We start from the raw sequence: 17,445 nt of genomic DNA, 5'->3' as shown, positions 1-17,445 counted from the left end.
ATTTGAAATATTTGAAATAATTTGAAATATTTAAAAGTCACTTGATTAGCTCAGTTCACTCACTTAATCAGCTGAAAGTAAAGATGGGAGTAGATGTTGATACTCAAGAAGAAAGAAATATGAAATAGTGACCTTAGAAGGTATAGTAAAAAGTGAGCCAAGAAAATACAGTATGATTGCTGGCACATTAAAGACTTTAAGTTAGTGATCCATAATTTAAAATGAGCATCATGGTTGGATGTTTTTTCTCCAGCTTCATTCATCTGTACAGGTTGAATTAAATACAGCATATTCTTGGGGTGCCTGGGTGGCTCAGTGGGTTAAAGCCTCTGCCTTCGGCTCAGGAAGGGTCCTGGGATCGAGCCCCGCATCGGGCTTTCTACTCAGCAGGGAGCCTGCTTCCCGCCCCCCTCTCTGCCTGTCTCTCTGCCTACTTGTGATCTCTGTCTGTCAACTAAATAAAATCTTTAAAAATATATATATATATATCATATTCATAGAAAATTTGAAGAATGGTAGGGTCAACAGAACAGGAGATGACTGCCATTGAAAAAAATCGTCTATTACTCATAGTTTCCAAGAGGAGAGGGCAGGCAATGCCACAGCAGGCTTCATGGGGAAGCACTGGGGTCAACCATCAGGCAGAAGGAAAGGGAGGAACTGTGGGCCTTTTTTGTGGTTTTGGTGGCAAAGTACAGGTCAGGCATGGCAAGCAGGCTTAAGATTGACTAGTTTGAGTAATTTCGATGGGTTCTGGAACTTAGGAGCCATCCTTAACTGTCTGGTACCTGATTATAGGGAGATGAGGGAAGGTATATAGTGAGCCAGAGTGTGAGGGCCTGACAAGGGAGGCAGTGGAGATAAACTGGTTTGCATTGGGATATTGTGCCCCTGGGAGGGGAAGGGGTAACAAGGGAGGCAGGAAACCAGGCACAATGACTTGAGCATATCAGTTTGTCCAGAACAAGACCTATTGGGCCTAAACTTGTGTGGCAAATGGTAAAGCACCAAGATTACAGAAGATAGAAATGTGGTTAATATACAGGTGTAGGCTCAAAGTAAGAAAATAACTGGAATTGATCAAAGTTTTGGTTTTCCCAGCAAGTACAGTGAATTTAAAAAAGGAAGAGGAGGCTGAGAGTGTACGTAAGGATTATAATACAGGCATACCTCATTTTATTGCACTTCTCATAGTGGCACTTTATTTATACTGTGTTTTATACAAATTGAAGGTTTGTGGCAACCCTGTGTCCAGTTAGTCTATTGGCACCATTTTTCAAGCAGCATTTGCTCACTTCATGGCTATGTTACATTTTGGTAATTCTTGCAATATTTCAAACGTTTTTATTACTTTATTTGTTATAGTGAACTGTGCTCAGTGATTGTGGCTCACTGAAATCTTGATGATTAGCATTTTTTAGCAATAAAGTATTTTTTTAATTAAGGTATGTACATTGTGGTTTTAGATATAATGCTATTACACATTTAATAGAATACAGTATAGTGTAAACACAATTTTATATGCACCGGGAAACCAAAACATTTATTTAACTCACCTTATTGTGATATTTGCTTTATTGTGGTAGCCGAGAACTGAACTTGGAATATCTCCAAGGTATACCTAATTAACTATTACATTTATTAACCTTATGTGCAGGAGAAAAGAGATTGCATGAGAGGGTGGGTGAAGCAGTAAACATTATAGAATCAAGGGTTTGAAGGTGATAATGGAGTTGAAGGGAATTGAATATAGTTGTCTGAAATTGGGTATTAAGAGGGTATGCGGCACCTGGGTGGCTCAATCAGTTAAGCATCCAACTCTTGATTTTGGCTGGGGTCATGATCTCAGGGTTTTAAGATTGAGCCCCGCCTCAGCTCTGTGCTGATTATGGAGCCTGCTTCAGATTCTCCTTCTCCGGGTGCCTGGGTGGCTCAGTGGGTTAAGCCGCTGCCTTCGGTTCAGGTCATGATCCCAGGGTCCTGGGATCGAGTCCCGCATCGGGCTCTCTGCTCAGCAGGGAGCCTGCTTCCCCTTCTCTCTATCTGCCTGCCTCTCTGCCTGCTTTTGATCTCTCTCTCTGTCAAATAAATAAATAAAAATATTAAAAAAAAATTCTCCCTCTCCAAAGGAGCTTGCATGCGTTCTCTCTCTCTCTCTCTCTTTCTCTTATGTATGTGAGAAAGGTTCAAGTTGCCAAGAAGCCATAGTATTAGAAAGGTTACATGGATATTAAAATACTCAGGAATTATGCCAATAGTATTCAAGACAGAGAGAGGATATCAGTAATTAAGGATATAAAATCTAATAGGGAATGGGAGAAAGGAGGTGGTAGTGATTATGGTAGACTGCCATAAGAAAGTGGAATATAAGTGGTCATTGAAACCATGAGTTCTGTTACATTTACTCAGGGATAGTGTGTGCTGTGTGTGTGGAGAGAGAGAGAGAGAGAACAAACCAGTAACTGAGGTTTGAGCCTAAGTGTAATCTTCAAAAGAGGAAACTAATAAAGGAAAAATAAAATGGGAAGACTAGCTTTTGTAAGGATAGGAGGGCAAAAGGTCAAGGAGACAGAAAATACAAATTGAAGGTAATGGTAAGAGAGTGATTCAATTGATGAATTGTGGATTCTAGATTAAAGAGAGGAAGAAGAGAAAACTAAAAGGTACGAATTAGTAGAAAATGGAAGGATCAGGTGGCTAGAGGTCCCAAAGAGGTTGAATAATAAGAGATAGTGGTGTCACAGAAGAGGGAAGGGTCAACTGTCAGATGCTACAAAGATAAATACTGAAAAGAGTCCCTCAGATTTGACAAGTTGAAGGACTAGGTGATTTTAAGGAAAGTAGTCTCTCTACAGCAGAGGAGAGGCAGTACTAGACTGTTGTGAATTATGGAGCAAATAAGAGGGATAAGGAAGTAGTAGTATTGACTAAAGAGTTAGACTATGAAAAAAAAAAAGAGTTAGACTATGAAAGGAAGGGTAGATAAAGTAACACACAGAGGAAGACATAACTAAAGGAAGGATTTCTAAGTTGAGGGGATGACTGGAGCATAATTATATGCTCGAGGAAATAATATATAGCAGATAGAAAATTACTGATGGACAAAAGTCCCTAAGAAAGTAGTACTGGACAAGTTTCAGAGCAGAAGTAGAAAGATTAGCCTTAGTTAGCAATGGAAACTCTTTTACTGAAAGAAGAAAGAAAGATAAATTTAAATGAGTTTGTAGGGTTTTGATGTAGATTTTAGATGAGTTTATAGAAAAATGTAATGACAACGGAGAAGTAATTTAAGGAGTTTTTACCTGATTGATCTTATTTTCTTAGAGATGTTGAAGATAAAGTCATTTAGACATTGTAGGAAAGAGGAGAGGGTAAAATACTTTCAAGGAATATAAATTTGGAATGCCACATGAATGGAATTCATTTATTTAAAAAATGCTTTTTTAGTGACCACACTATACTGGGTACTGTTGTGGATTCTAGGAATATAGCAATTAACAAGACAAATTTCTTTTTTTTAGATTTTATTTATTTATTTGACAGATAGAGATCACAAGTAGGCAGAGAGGCAGGCAGAGAGAGAGAGAGAGAGAGAGAGAGAGAGAGAGGAGGAAGCAGACTCCCTGCTGAGCAGAGAGACTGATGCGGGGCTCAATCGCAGGACCCTGGGATCATGACCTGAGCTGAAGGCAGAGGCTTAACCCACTGAGCCACCCAGGCACCGAACAAGACAAATTTCTTGCCCTGAAGATGTTTATATTCTGGTAAAGGAGTGATCAACAGGAAAAAGCATCCAGTTGTAATAAATGCTATGAAGAAAAATAAAATATGAAAAGTGGATAGATGGTTGTCATTTAAAAATATTTCATTCTTGTCTGATCTTTTATGATTTGGAAAGTAAAAGTATCATTTAAAATGTTTTCTTGTCTACGGCCATACCACCCTGAACGCGCCCGATCTCGTCTAAAATGTTTTCTTTGGGGGTCTGGGGCACCTAGCTGGCTCAGTCAGTAGAGCACATGATTCTTAATCTCAGAATCATGGTTAAGCCCCAAGTTAGGTGTAGAGCCTACTTAAAATAAAAATCAAAAATTAATAAAAAAAATAAAATGTTTGCTTTGGAAACAGATTTCCTTTTTATAATCTGAGGGAAGATCATCCTTTTTTAAATAGAAATCCATAATACAATCAGAGTCCTAGAACTCTGATAAAGAATGATAAGGCAGGTTTTTGTGTTAAGGAATTTGTAGAGTATAGAAAAGTAAAATCATATTTTTTTCCTCCAGTATGCAAACATTTTTATATTATCTTCTCTTCTTATTAAATTTATTATGCAATTATTTAGACAGGAGCACAATATTCTTTCCAGGTTTTATTACTCATGCTTCATTCTGCCTATGTAGCTATACTATACACTGACTTGTGCTTACTATGTGCCAGGGACTTCCTAACCATAATGTATAAATTAATCCATTTAATCCTCATAATAATCCATGAATAAGGCATTATTTAATATCCCCATCTTACAAATAAGGAAACTAAGACCCAGAGAAATCCGTTTAGACTTTGGATTGGACTGCCTGACTTCAAATTTCAACTCTAGGAGGAATATTTCCCTTTTATGCCTCTGTGATTTTATATAAAATGATATTTATAGCAGCCTCTTAAGGGTTGTGAGAAAAAAGTGACATAATGCAGGTAAACATTCTAGAACTCTGCTTACACATGATGAACTCTCAAGTAGCTATTATTATTTCTTGTTTATATGTTCAGATTGTTTCCGTGTTTCTAAATGAAAGTCTGTTTTTTTCTTGTTGGTAAGTTTTCCTTCAGTCATGGATCCTTTGTATTATGTTTTCTTTTCCTGATAAAGGAGCGTTGGCCCACAGCCAAAGAAATCTATTAGCTTTACTAACACAGTAAAAGGAGGGCAAACAAAAGGATATCTTGGTGCAAACCAAAGCAGAATGGCAATGTCAAAAACCTTGATGGTTCTACCTGAGATAAAAACAGAAAAAATGAATATACCTACTGTAAGGACACCCATACAGGTAATATTCTTTTTTTTTTTTTTAAGATTTTATTTATTTATTTGACAGGCAGAGATCACAAGTAGGCAGAGAGGCAGGGAGAGAGGAGAAGGGAAGCAGGCTCCCTGCTGAGCAGAGAGCCCGATGGCCCTGGGACCATGACCTGAGCCAAAGGTGGAGGCTTTAACCCACTGAGCCACCCAGGTGCCCCAGGTAATATTCTTTAGAATTCTGAGTTTATTTGAAAATGGCACCATAAAGAACTTAACTGAAATGTTAAAGGTGGAAAATATACTGCTTTGAAATAACTAACTCTCTTCTAATATTGATATATTGATTTTGTTAGTCTTCACCACCTAACATATCTTACAGCATAATATTTGCTGTTGGCTCCTATAATACATTACTAATAATGAGAGCATTAGAGTGGAGTGAGGAAAGTCTGCTCATGACCTTAAAAACTGGTAGTAATAATAGCTCACCTAGCTATAGTATAGATAGTAAGGCTAACGTCCATTCTCCTTTGCAATATACTCTAGAAAATATGGTAAAATAAATAGTCACAAAATTAGTTATCTCATTAGAAAACTAAGAATTGAATTTTTAAAACCTTTACTCATAATATATATACAGACAAGTATGTAATATATAAATCTGAATGGGCTAGGCAATGATACTTCTAGATATGACACAAAAAAACACAGTCCATTAAAGATAAAATTGGTAAATCAGACTCCATCAAAATGAAAGCTGCTTCTGGTCTTTGAAAGACATTGCTAAAAGAATGAAAAAAGAAGCCATACAGTGGGAAAAATTATTTATAAAGCATATATCTGATAAAGTACTTGTATCCAAAATATATAAATAATTATCAAAACAATACTAAAACAACCTAGTTTTTAAAACAAGCAAAACATTTTTTAAAGATTTGTTTTTATTTACTAGAGAAAGAGAGAGAGAATGAGCACAGAGGGAGAAGCACACTCCCTGCTGAGGAGAGTCACCCCCTGCCTCCTGCCCCAACTCTAGTCTCAATCCCAGGACCCTGAGATCATGGCCTGAGCTGAAGGCAGACACTTAACAACTGAGCCACCCAGACACCCCATGAGCAAAACATTTGAACAAATACTTCAACAAAGTACATATATAGATAGCAAATGAGCACACGATCAGCATTAGTTATTAGGGAAATGCAAATTGAAACCGAGATACTGCTGAACACCTATTAGAATGATTAAAATTAGTAAGACTGATCATACCAAATGTGGACAAGTATGTGGAGGAATCAGAATTTTCATACACTGCTGGTAGGAATGGAAAATGAAAACCCATTTGGCATTTTATTCAGTGTTAAATATATATCTACTATACCATCCAGCCATTCCACTTCTAGGTATCTACTGAAGAGAAAATAAAGTGGGGCTCCTGGGTGGCTCAGTCAATTAAGCGTCTGCCTTTGGCTCAGTTCATAATCCTGGGGTCCTGGGATTGAGTCCCGTGTCAGGCTCCCTGCTCAGTGGGGAGGGTGCTTTTCCCTCTGCCTCCTGCTCCCCCATCTTGTACTTCCTCTCTCCATCGCTGGGAAATAAATAAAATCTTTTTAAAAAAATAATAAAAGAGAAAAGAAAGTATATGTTTATATAAAAACTAGTACACAGATGTTTATAGCATCTTTATTTATAATAGCCAAAAAATGAAAACAAGCTAATATAATTTTTATAAATGAATGCTATGTATTTGCAAACATACTACATGTACCATTATCTCAGGCAGCTATAACAAAGTACTTTTGACTGGATGGTTTATAAACAAATTTACTTCTCAGAGTTCTGGGACTAGAAGCCCAGGATTAGAATGCCAACATGGTTGGGTTCTGGTGAGGACCCTTTTCCAGGTTGCAGGTTGCTAAATTCTCAATGTATCCTGAATGTATTCCCAATGTATCACATGGTGGAAAGACATTTAGCTAACTCTCTGGCCTCTTCTCAGAAGGGTTTTCACTAATCCCATTCATGAGATCTCCACCTTCACAACCTAATTACTTTTCAAAAGTTCTACTGTCCAGTACCATCATACTGGAATTAGGAAGCCAACATGATTTGGGTGTACAAAACATCCAGTCCATAACAATCATATAGTGTATGCATTTTATGTATTATGTGTATGTTATGCGTACATACAACACAAATATATCATATGGTATTATAATATGTAGAAGGGATAGTGAGAGCATCATGACCAACTGCAGATAATGCATGCAAGTTTGCTCCAACATTTAAATATCAATAGTATTTGCCATATTAATAAACTGGGAGGGAAGAATCTATGGGATCATAAGAACAGATAAAGAAAAAGCATTTGAAAAAATTTAATATCCATTCATTATTTAAAAAAAAATTTTTTTAACCGTTTAGCTAATCTGAGAAAGGATTTTCTCTGGCATTCTGAAAAAACTACAACTAATGTCAAACTCAGTGATGAAAGACCAAAAGCTTTTCCCCTCAGATCAGAAACAATACAAGGATGCCCACTTTTGCTACTTCTCAGCATAGTAGTGGGTGTCCTAGCCAGAGCAATTAGTGAAGAAGAAATAAAAATTGTCCAAAATAGGAAGGAAAACATAAATCTCAGTTTGCAGATGACATGATCTTATATGTAGAAAACTCCCAAAGATGCCACATGGAAACAAAAACAAAAACTGAGAACTAGTAAGTTCAGCAAAGTTGTAATATAGAAAGTTAACACACAAAAATCAGTTGTGTTTCTATACCTAGCAATAAACAATCCAAAAAGAAAAATAAGAAAAAAGATTTCCATTTACAATAGTATCAAAAAGAATAAAATACTTAGGAATAAACTTAACTAAGGAAGTGAAAGACTTATACACTGATAACTACAAATATTGGCGAGAGAAATGAAAGAAAACAATAATAAATGGGAAAACATCCCTTGTTTATACATTAGAATATTTCTTTTAAAAGATTTCAGTTATTTATTTGACAGAGAGAGAGATCACAAGTAGGCAGAGAGGCAGGCAGAGAGAGAGGGGGAAGCTGAGCAGAGAGCCCAATGCGGGGCTTGATCCCAGGACCCTGAGATCATGACCTGAGCTGAAGGTAGTGGCTTAACGCACTGAGCCACCAGGCATCCCTACATTAGAATATTTCTTCAGATTCTAATAGTACCCAAAACAAGATACAGATTAAATGCAATCCATATCAAAATCCCAATAACATTTTTTGTGGAAATAAAATCTGTCCTAAAATTCATATGGAATATTAAGAGACCCCAAATAGTCGAAACAGTCTTGGAAAAGAATCACAAAGTGGAAGGTCTCACACGTCCTGATTTCAAAACTTACTATGAAGCTGTACTAATTGATACAGTGCATTACTAGCATAAAGACAGATATATGGATCAATGGAATAGGATAGAGGGCCCAGAAATAACCCCTTACACACAAGTTCAAATGATTTTTAACAAAGATGTTAATTCTATGCAATGGGGAAAGGACAGTCTTTTCAACAAAGGTGTTGGAAAAACTGGATATCTACATGCAAAAGAATTATGTAGGATGCTTATATAAAAAAATAACACCAAATGTATCACATTCTTACAGCTAGAACTATAAAACTCTTGGAAAAGGGGTGCCTGGTTGGCTCAGTTGGTTAAGTATCCAACTCTTGGTTTTGGCTCAAGTCACGATCTCAGGGTCCAGGGGTAGAGCGCCAAGTCTGGCTCCATGCTTAGCTCAGACTGTTTATCCCTCTCCCTCCCCTCTGGCCCCCCTTTTTTAATTGTGTTATGTTAGTCACCGTTACAGTACATCATTAGTTTTTGATGTAGTGTTCCATGATTCGTTGTTTGCATATAACATCCAGTGCTCCATACAATCCCTGCCCTCCTTAATACCCATCACCAGGCTCACCCATCCCCCCACCCTCCTCCCTTCTAAATCCCTCAGTTTATTTCCCAGCATAGAACTAAAGAGACCATGATTAAAGAAGTGAAAAGATGTATGATAACTGTCACACCCAATTCAGAAAACATCAATAAAGAGGCTCAACATCACTGATCATCAGGGAAATGCAATCAAGCTACAATGAGATACTGCCTCACCCTGTCAGAATGGCTAAAATCAACAATATAAGGAACAACTATTGTTGGCAAGTATGTGGAGAAAGGGGAACCCTCTTGTGCTGTTAGAAATGCAAACTGGTGCAACAACACTGGAAAACAATATGGACCTTCCTCAAAAGGTTAAAAATAGACCTACTCTATAATCCAGTAATTGCACTACTAGGTATTTACCCAAAGAATAGAAAAATACCAATTAGAAGAGATACATGCATCCCAGCGTTTACAGCAGCATTATCTACAATAGCTAAATTATGGAGACAGCCCAAGTGTCCATTGACTGAAGAATGGATAAAGAAGATGTGGTGTATATATGTATACAATGGAGTATTACTCAGCCATAAGAATAGTGAAATCTAGCCATTTGCAACAACACGGATAGAGCTACAGAGTATTATGCTAAGTGAAATAAGTCAGTCAGTGAAAGACATATGATTACACTCATATGTGGAATTTAAGAAACAAAATAAATGAATAAATGAGGGGGAAGAAAAGAGAGAGACCCACCCAAGAAACAGACTCTGAACTATAGAGAACAAACTGATGGTTACCAGGGAGAGATCAGTGGGGTTAAATAGGTAATGGGGATTAAGTAGTGTACTGGTAAATGAGCACCAGGTATTACTTTGAAGTGTTGAATCACTATACTGTACACCTGAAGCTAATGTTACAATGTATGTTAACCAACTAGAATTTAAATAAAAACTTGAAAAAAATACTACATTATATATTTGAAAGTTCCTGAGAAAATTGATTTTAAAAGTTCTCATCCTGGGTCACCTGGGTAGCACAGTTGCTTGGGCTTCCAACTCTTGGTTTTGGCTCAGATCTTGGTCTCAAGGTCCTGGGATCAGGCGCACATCAGGCTCCCCACTCAGTCTAGAGTCTGCTTAGGATTCTTTTCTCCCTTTGCCCCTGCCCGAATGCTCTCTGTCTCTAAAACAAATGAATAAAATCTTAAAAAAAAAAATTCTCATCGTAACAAAAAATAATTTTGTTTAACTATGTGAGGTGATGAATTTTAATTTATTTTGGTTAAAGATTTGTTATTTATTTTAGAGAGAGAGCAAGTGAGTGGGAGAGGGGCAAAGAGAGAAACTCCCCAAGTAGACTCCCAGCTGGGCATGGAGCCCCATATGGGGCTCAGTCTCATAACCCATGAGATCATGACATGAGCCAAAACCAAGAGTTGGATGTTTAACTGACTGAGCCACCCAGGTGCCCCTGAGGTGATGGATTTTACATAAACTTACTATTGTAATCATTTTGTAATATACACATATGTCAAATCATTATGTTGTACACCTAAAATGGATGCAATCTTATGTGTCAGTTATATCTCAATTAAATTTAAAATGCAGTTTCTGGGTTGCACCAAAAAAAATTATAAAAAAGAACCAAATGGAAATTCTGGAATTGAAAAGCACAGTAATCAAAACTTTAAACATTCACTGGAGAGGCTAAATAATAGATTTTAATTGACAGAAGGAAGAATTAGCCAACTTGAGAATAGATCTATAGAGATTACACACGCCAAAAACATAGTAGAAAAAAAGAATGAAGAAAATGAATAGAGGCTCAGAAAGGGTGATACCAACCAAAAGCAACAGAATACAGATTCTTCTCAAATACACATGGGACATTTTCCAGGATAGCGCGTATGTTAGGCCACAAAATGTGTCTTAATTAATTGAAGAGAATTGAAACCATATCAAGCATCTTTTCCAGCCACAATGTTAGGGAACTAGACATTAATAACACAAAGAAAACTGGAAAGCTCAAAAATAATGTGGCGATTAAACAATATGCTTCTGAGTAACTAATGGGTCAAAGAAGAAATCAAAAGAAAAAAATACCTTGAGACAGAATTATATGGTTTCTCTTATTTGTGGAGTATAAGGAATAACACAGAGGATATGGGGAGATGGAGAGGAGAAGGGAGTTGGGGGAAATTGGAGGGGGAGATGAACCATGAGAGACTGTGGACTCTGAAAAACAATCTGAGGGTTTTGGAGGGGAGGGGGGTGGGGGGTGGGTGAGCCTGGCGGTGGTTATTATGGAAGGAATGAATTGCATGGAGCACAGGGTGTGGTGCATAAACAATGAATTCTGAAACACTGAAAACAAATTTAAAAAATAAATTTAAAAAAAAGAAAAGAAATATACCAAAATTTGTGGGATGCAGCAAAAACAATTCTAAAGGGGAAGTTCTTAGAGATAAATACCTACCTCAAGAAACAGAGTCTCAGACAACTTAATTTTGTACCTCAAAGGACTAGAAAAAGAACAAATGAAGCCCAAAGTTAGTGGAAGGAAAAATAACAGAATAGAACAGAAACAAATGAAATAGGGACATAAAAGATAATAGGGAAGACCAGTAAAACTAAAAGCTGGTTCTTTGAAAAGATAAACAAAATTGACAAATCTTTAACTATATTCACCAGAAAAAAAGAAGAGGGAATTCAAATAAAATTAGGTTAAAATAAATAAAATCAGAAACAAATGTTACAACTAATATAATTTTCTAGGGCTCATTATTCAGAAACATTCTCTCCCTTTTTTAACTTATTTCATTTTAAATAACCACTTTCCACAGGTAATTAATGCACTTGGAGTTGATGTTACTCCCCGACCTCTTTACCAACAAGACCCACATATGGGAACAGCAAAGCCAAATAAACTATTTACATCACAAGAAGGATCATATGGATCAGAATATATATCCTCCTATAGCCTGTATCAGAATACAATAAATCCTAGTATGTTAGGGCAGTTTACAAGGTAGAGTATACTATTTTATTATTCTTTTTTTTTATATCATATGTACTGTCTTTTTATTTCAGTTGCATATATGTAACTTAGAAGTTAGTTGTCTTCAGACTCCCAACTCCACTCTACATTAGTGTGCCATCTTGGTGTTCCCCTCATGTTTTACTTAGATGTAGAGCTTTGCATGACTTAAGAGTTCCCTGATACACCAAAACCTTTGTGAGCAATATATGTAGATTTTACTCAAGATTTCCTGAGGAACCAAAAGGTGGGGCTAGCATCACATACCCACAGACATACTTTTCAATTTCTTCTCTGTTGCAATTGATGGGAAGAAGTAGCTTTCCTTTTCTGTGGCCCACTTCTGTGGAGTTGTGGCCCAACTCCATTCTTCCCTGCAAATCCCTCTTCTCCTAGGGTTTGATTTCTCTTCTGTTTCATAATTTTTTTTTAATGAAATGTTATGCATGTATTGTGTAGACACATTACTGAATTTTTTCGAATGCTTACAGTGGAGAAGTTCAGAGTCTTCGCAATAATAAAACATGATGTCCTAAAATAATCTAAAGATTATGGGGAAATATTTGAATGTGTAATTTTCAATCTGACAAGTTAAAAGTTCCAGATGTTAACTAAGCTCAAAATTTAAGAGAAAATATGCTGTTTGAGAGTCTGCCTCCAAATTTGCACAGAGTAGTCATAGGAGTGCTCCACAAAACAAATAATATTCCTGTAAACTGAACCTATCCTTTTGGAGGACAGTTGGACTTAAAAATAGAAAAGGATCATGAAGTAGTATTAAGTTCATTGTTCAAGGAAATTATCTTTGTATTCTTCAGTTTGTTGATTTCCCAACCAGTATATAGATTTTCTTCTAATTAAATCTTGAGAGGACCTTTATAAAATTGAAAAAAATCACATTTAATATGGGATTTGAATGATGAGCAGAAAATTGGTGAAAAATGAAAGGAGGTTCCAGGCTGAGACTCTAAAATAGGAGAGCACCACAAGATTGAGAAAAAGTGGGGCAGGGGAAGAGTGATAATGAAGATGGAGAGACTGGATAGGTAGACTATATTTTAGCTTTTTATTCTAAATATATTGGGAATCCATCAAAGGACTTTAGACATAGGTTTGACATGTTTTCTCTCTAAAATATATTTATAATGACCTTTTACTTAAGGAGCACTACAAACCAACTCTGTTTCAATAAGTAGTCTCTTTTTTATCAGTGTTTCTTATATGATTATATTATATTTGATTTCTCACTATGATAATGTTTTTATTTATATATTTAATTACCCATAAGAACACCTAAATAAATGAGTAATGTTTTTCATTATTAAAGGTCAGTTTTAGGAAGTAGCACAGTTTCTAAATCAAGTGTATCTACTACTGACTCAATAGCAGAAGACCTCGAAGAACCATCCTACAGACGGGAAAAACTGACTAGTTTTACAGGTAATGAAAATAATGTCATTTATTTCAGTAACAGCCCATTATTTCCTTAGCAAATATGCTTATGATTTGTCAGGTACTTGAGATAAAAGAACTATGATAATGATTCCCAAAGGCTGGACTGAGGAGTAGCTACATGAGAATTACCAAGGTAGCATTCAAGTTCCCAGGGTGACTCTCTGGCACCACCCAGCCTTAGGAGTGCTTTTAACTCAGGAGGCGAGTCCTTCTGATACATTGTGATCAGTGTCCTAATAGGACATATGCCAATGTAATGGGAGCGCTTTGAATGTGAATATTAACATCTTGAAGGTGGGGAAAGAAAAAGAATTCATAGAGAACATTATAGACTTTTGAATTGGGTTTTTAAAGGTGATTGGTAATTTGTCAGGAGAACAAATCGGAGTGGCTCCTTCCAGGCAGAGCATAAAACATGAGATAAACGGTTATGAAAACAAAGATATAAGAATGACAAAACGATGGCTGATCAAAAGTGCTAGAAGAAATAGGTACCTACCTAAGGAACATTTGCCTCGGAGTGCAGTAAGGGTGTCTCTTCCTCTGAGATGATAATGAAGGGTTGATGGAAAGTATTCATAAGGTTGGGAAAGTGCTTGAGAGAGTCTTTGGTGTTAAGATATGTAATAACAATGCCCTGACAACAAGTAAGAGAATACACAACTACCTTAGCTTAAACTATCACCTATTTTTCTCACATTAAAAGAACTTGAAAGGTCAATACTTTTGAATTTGATTTTGTGTCTTGACTGTCAGACTCTTGATTGGCCGCTCTGCTAATTCTCTTTCCTTAAAACTTTTCTTTTCACTTCTTGCTTCTTGCTATTTGCTTCGTGGTCTCAAAATATCTGCCCCAGCTGTGGTATTATATCCACATTAGAGGCAGAAAGAGGGAGAAAGGCAGTAGCTTCAGTCATGTCACCCTTATTTATCAGGAAAGTAAGTTTCCCCAGGAGCCGCCTTCTTTCCTACATATTTCCACTGTTCTCTCATTGGTCAGAGCTCTGTCACATGGTCACCTCTAGCTTCAAGAGAGGCTAAGAAAGCTAAACACTTGATTTTCTTCAAGGAAAGAGCAAGCAAGGAAGAAAGCCTTAGCAATGAAAACTTGGGCAATCTGCAGTGTCTGCAGCAGCAGGGAAGATCATCCTCTCAGAGGGAGACAGGAGGAGATGATTATTATCACAATCTCTTCTAGCGTCAGAGGGATTGAATACATCCCACAACATGGTCTGTTCTTTGACCACATAAAGCCACCTCCAATGCATGATCCATCATGATACTTTGGTAAAATGAAAATTAAAAATAGCAATTAGTAAATGATTTTTATTAAGTCATGTATTTTAGATTTACGAGTTATGAGGGCAACACCTGAAAAAATTGTAACAAAAGAAGACCTACAGAAGACTATAGAGATAATACTCACAGAGACAGAAACACTGAGGTTTTTTAACCTACCAACAGTCATGGTTTCTGTGGAATCTGAAGAAGCTGCGAAGGTCATGTACGTATGGCTCAATTGTCTATTTGTTTCTGCAATTTAAATGCTAAGTCAGAGGTTCTTATCCTTGTTTCTGTTTTGGGGGATTCCTGGATAAATAGTGGTGGCATGTGTGCTTGGTAAAATTATATATAAAGTTATTTATTTGCCCTATGAAGTGATATGTAAAGTATTTATGTTGTATGTACTTCTTTTCTGGAGGAAGAACCCATAGCTTTACCTTACTCTTCAAAAAGTAGGTAAACTACTAAATCAAATAATAAAAGAAATAAAAGAAGCTTCCAAGTCTCAATATATATTTTAATGATTTTTTCTTTTATGCTTGTATAAATTATGTCCAGTTTAAAAAGAAAGGACTGACATTTTTATATTAAAAACTTAAGAAGGAAAATATGTAATGGGAAAATAACTGAATTTACTGTATTAAAGCAGATTTTCCATTTCTCCTTATTAATTAATTTAAATAGGTTTTTAGTTTTTGCCTTGTGTATTTTGAAATTTTGTTGTTAAATACATACACATGAAGGATTGTTATGCATTTTTTTGAGAATTGACGTTTTTATCATTATGTAACGCCCCTCTTTTCTCTGGTGATTTGCCTTGCTCTGAAGTCTGCTCTGTCTGAAATTAATTTAGCTACTAAAAATAGATTATTGTTATTCAGATTATTTAGATTCAAATATACTTTGAATATGATTAATAGTACTAAAAATCCATCATTAAAATATTTTTAGGGCATTATTCTTATCCAAATATAAAATGACCTAGAATTTTTTTGGACTTCAAAATATAGTACAAGTAGATCCTGAATATCATTCTTTGAAACTCCTAAGACATAAGGGTAAGCTCTTAACACCAAAAAAAGGAAAATAAAGAATAGCAAATGGATAAATAAATTATCTGAAATCAGAGAGGGAGAGATACTAGAAGCAAATGTTAAAATTAGCACATGGATCTAGACTCTACTAAAATCTTTGGTTCCTGGAAAATTGAGATAACTGAAAGAGATATTTTTGTATTAATCAACGACCCTTAAAAGGATTTCAGTTATCTCAAGCAATCCTAGGTCTCATAGCTACTAACTTAAGCAAACATGAATTTTCTCTGGAGGAAATCATATCCCAGTTAGACTTTTTTAAGATTCCCTCATCTTGAGTTTGGTAAAAATACACTAAACCAATAAAGAAGCCATTATGAATGAGAATTAAAGCAATAACAAACCCTAGATTTACATCATGAGATCTGTGGATAATGAGATTTTAATAGGGCTATATTATGAGATACAGAATATAGAATATGTGTGAAATATTTAAATAAAAGATAAAGTTACACCATACTAACATCAAGAAACTATCAAAATGATGACTCATATTTGTAAAAACATCTAAAAATAACTGTAAAATAAGGTATACTTATATAATTGTTGAGATTAAAAAGTAAATGTTAAATTTAAACAAGGCATAATTGAACAGAGATTTAATAAATTGAGATATAGATCTGGATAAATTATACAAAATAAACCTTGGAGAGAAGAATGTGATATAAAGTATCAAAGAGAAGATAAAGACATCAACAATAGAATAAAGGTCTAACATGCATCTGGTTAGTTTCAAAAAGTCAAAATAGGAAGAATGGAGGAGGGGAACTATTCAAAAGAGTGGGTAAGGAATTTCCCAAGCTCTTAAAAGACACCATGTCACAGAAACAGAAATAAATTAAAAAAAAAATCCACAAAAATGAAGTGGATTCAACGCATTGTACTGATAGTCCAAGATATCAAATATTAAAAGATTTTTAAAACAGAAAAAGAAAAGAAAGAAAAAGCATATCATCCACAGAGAAACAATTAAACCAACAGCAGTATTGGGGCAAAGAAGTTCACTTCATAATGATAGGAAGGTAAAAATAATTTCAATCTTAAATATGCCTAATAAAATAACCTCAACATATATGAAAAGCACAAATTAAAAACTTGGTAAGTATCTTACTAAAGTAGGAGATTTAAACATGCCTCTCTTAATTACTTTATGTCAACCAGATAAAAAATTCACATAGATATTGAAAATTTGGACCAGAAACATAATTTAATGATCACAACTCTTCATTCAACAATTAGGGACCATACACTCTTTTCAAACACCCACGGAATATTTATAAAAATCATCCATGCAGAAGGCCATGAATCAAGGTTTCAAAAATTTCAAAGAAATATAGTACCATACAAACTAAATTCTCTGGCCACAAATGGAATTAAGTTGAAAATTAATAACATAAACCTCAATAAAAACACAGATACATATTCACATACACATTTGGAAGTTACAAAGCACATTTTCTAAATTCCTCATGAATCAAAGAAGAAATCATAATAGAAATTTAAGAAATACTCAGAATTAAATAATTGTGAAAAGAAAACCTACAGGATGACACAAAAGTGGTACCTTAAGGAAAATGTGTAGTTTTCAGTGTTCACAACAAAGTTCTTAAAATCTACCTGGAGATAGTGCTAGCATATTGTTGGTGGGCACTGAC

At 35.6% G+C, this 17,445-nt stretch overlaps 1 protein-coding gene across 3 annotated transcripts in view; it reads left to right on the top strand.

Annotated features, from left to right (window-relative positions):
* The window catches only part of DNAI4 (dynein axonemal intermediate chain 4), an 80,933-nt gene that overhangs the window by 7,733 nt on the left and 55,755 nt on the right, over window positions 1–17,445 (top strand). For all 3 annotated transcript variants that reach the window (XM_044238426.1, XM_044238425.1, XM_044238424.1), the window contains exons 2-5: window positions 4,874–5,051; window positions 11,764–11,948; window positions 13,285–13,397; window positions 14,760–14,916. In XM_044238426.1, coding sequence (XP_044094361.1) covers window positions 4,874–5,051; window positions 11,764–11,948; window positions 13,285–13,397; window positions 14,760–14,916 — 633 coding nt within the window. The remainder of the gene's footprint in view (window positions 1–4,873; window positions 5,052–11,763; window positions 11,949–13,284; window positions 13,398–14,759; window positions 14,917–17,445) is intronic.

This window comes from Neovison vison, chromosome 2 (assembly GCF_020171115.1).
Source record: "Neovison vison isolate M4711 chromosome 2, ASM_NN_V1, whole genome shotgun sequence".
Lineage (NCBI taxonomy): Eukaryota > Metazoa > Chordata > Mammalia > Carnivora > Mustelidae > Neogale > Neogale vison.
The sequence above is the reverse complement of the archived record's forward strand: the minus strand, read 5'-3'. Positions and strand labels throughout refer to the sequence as shown.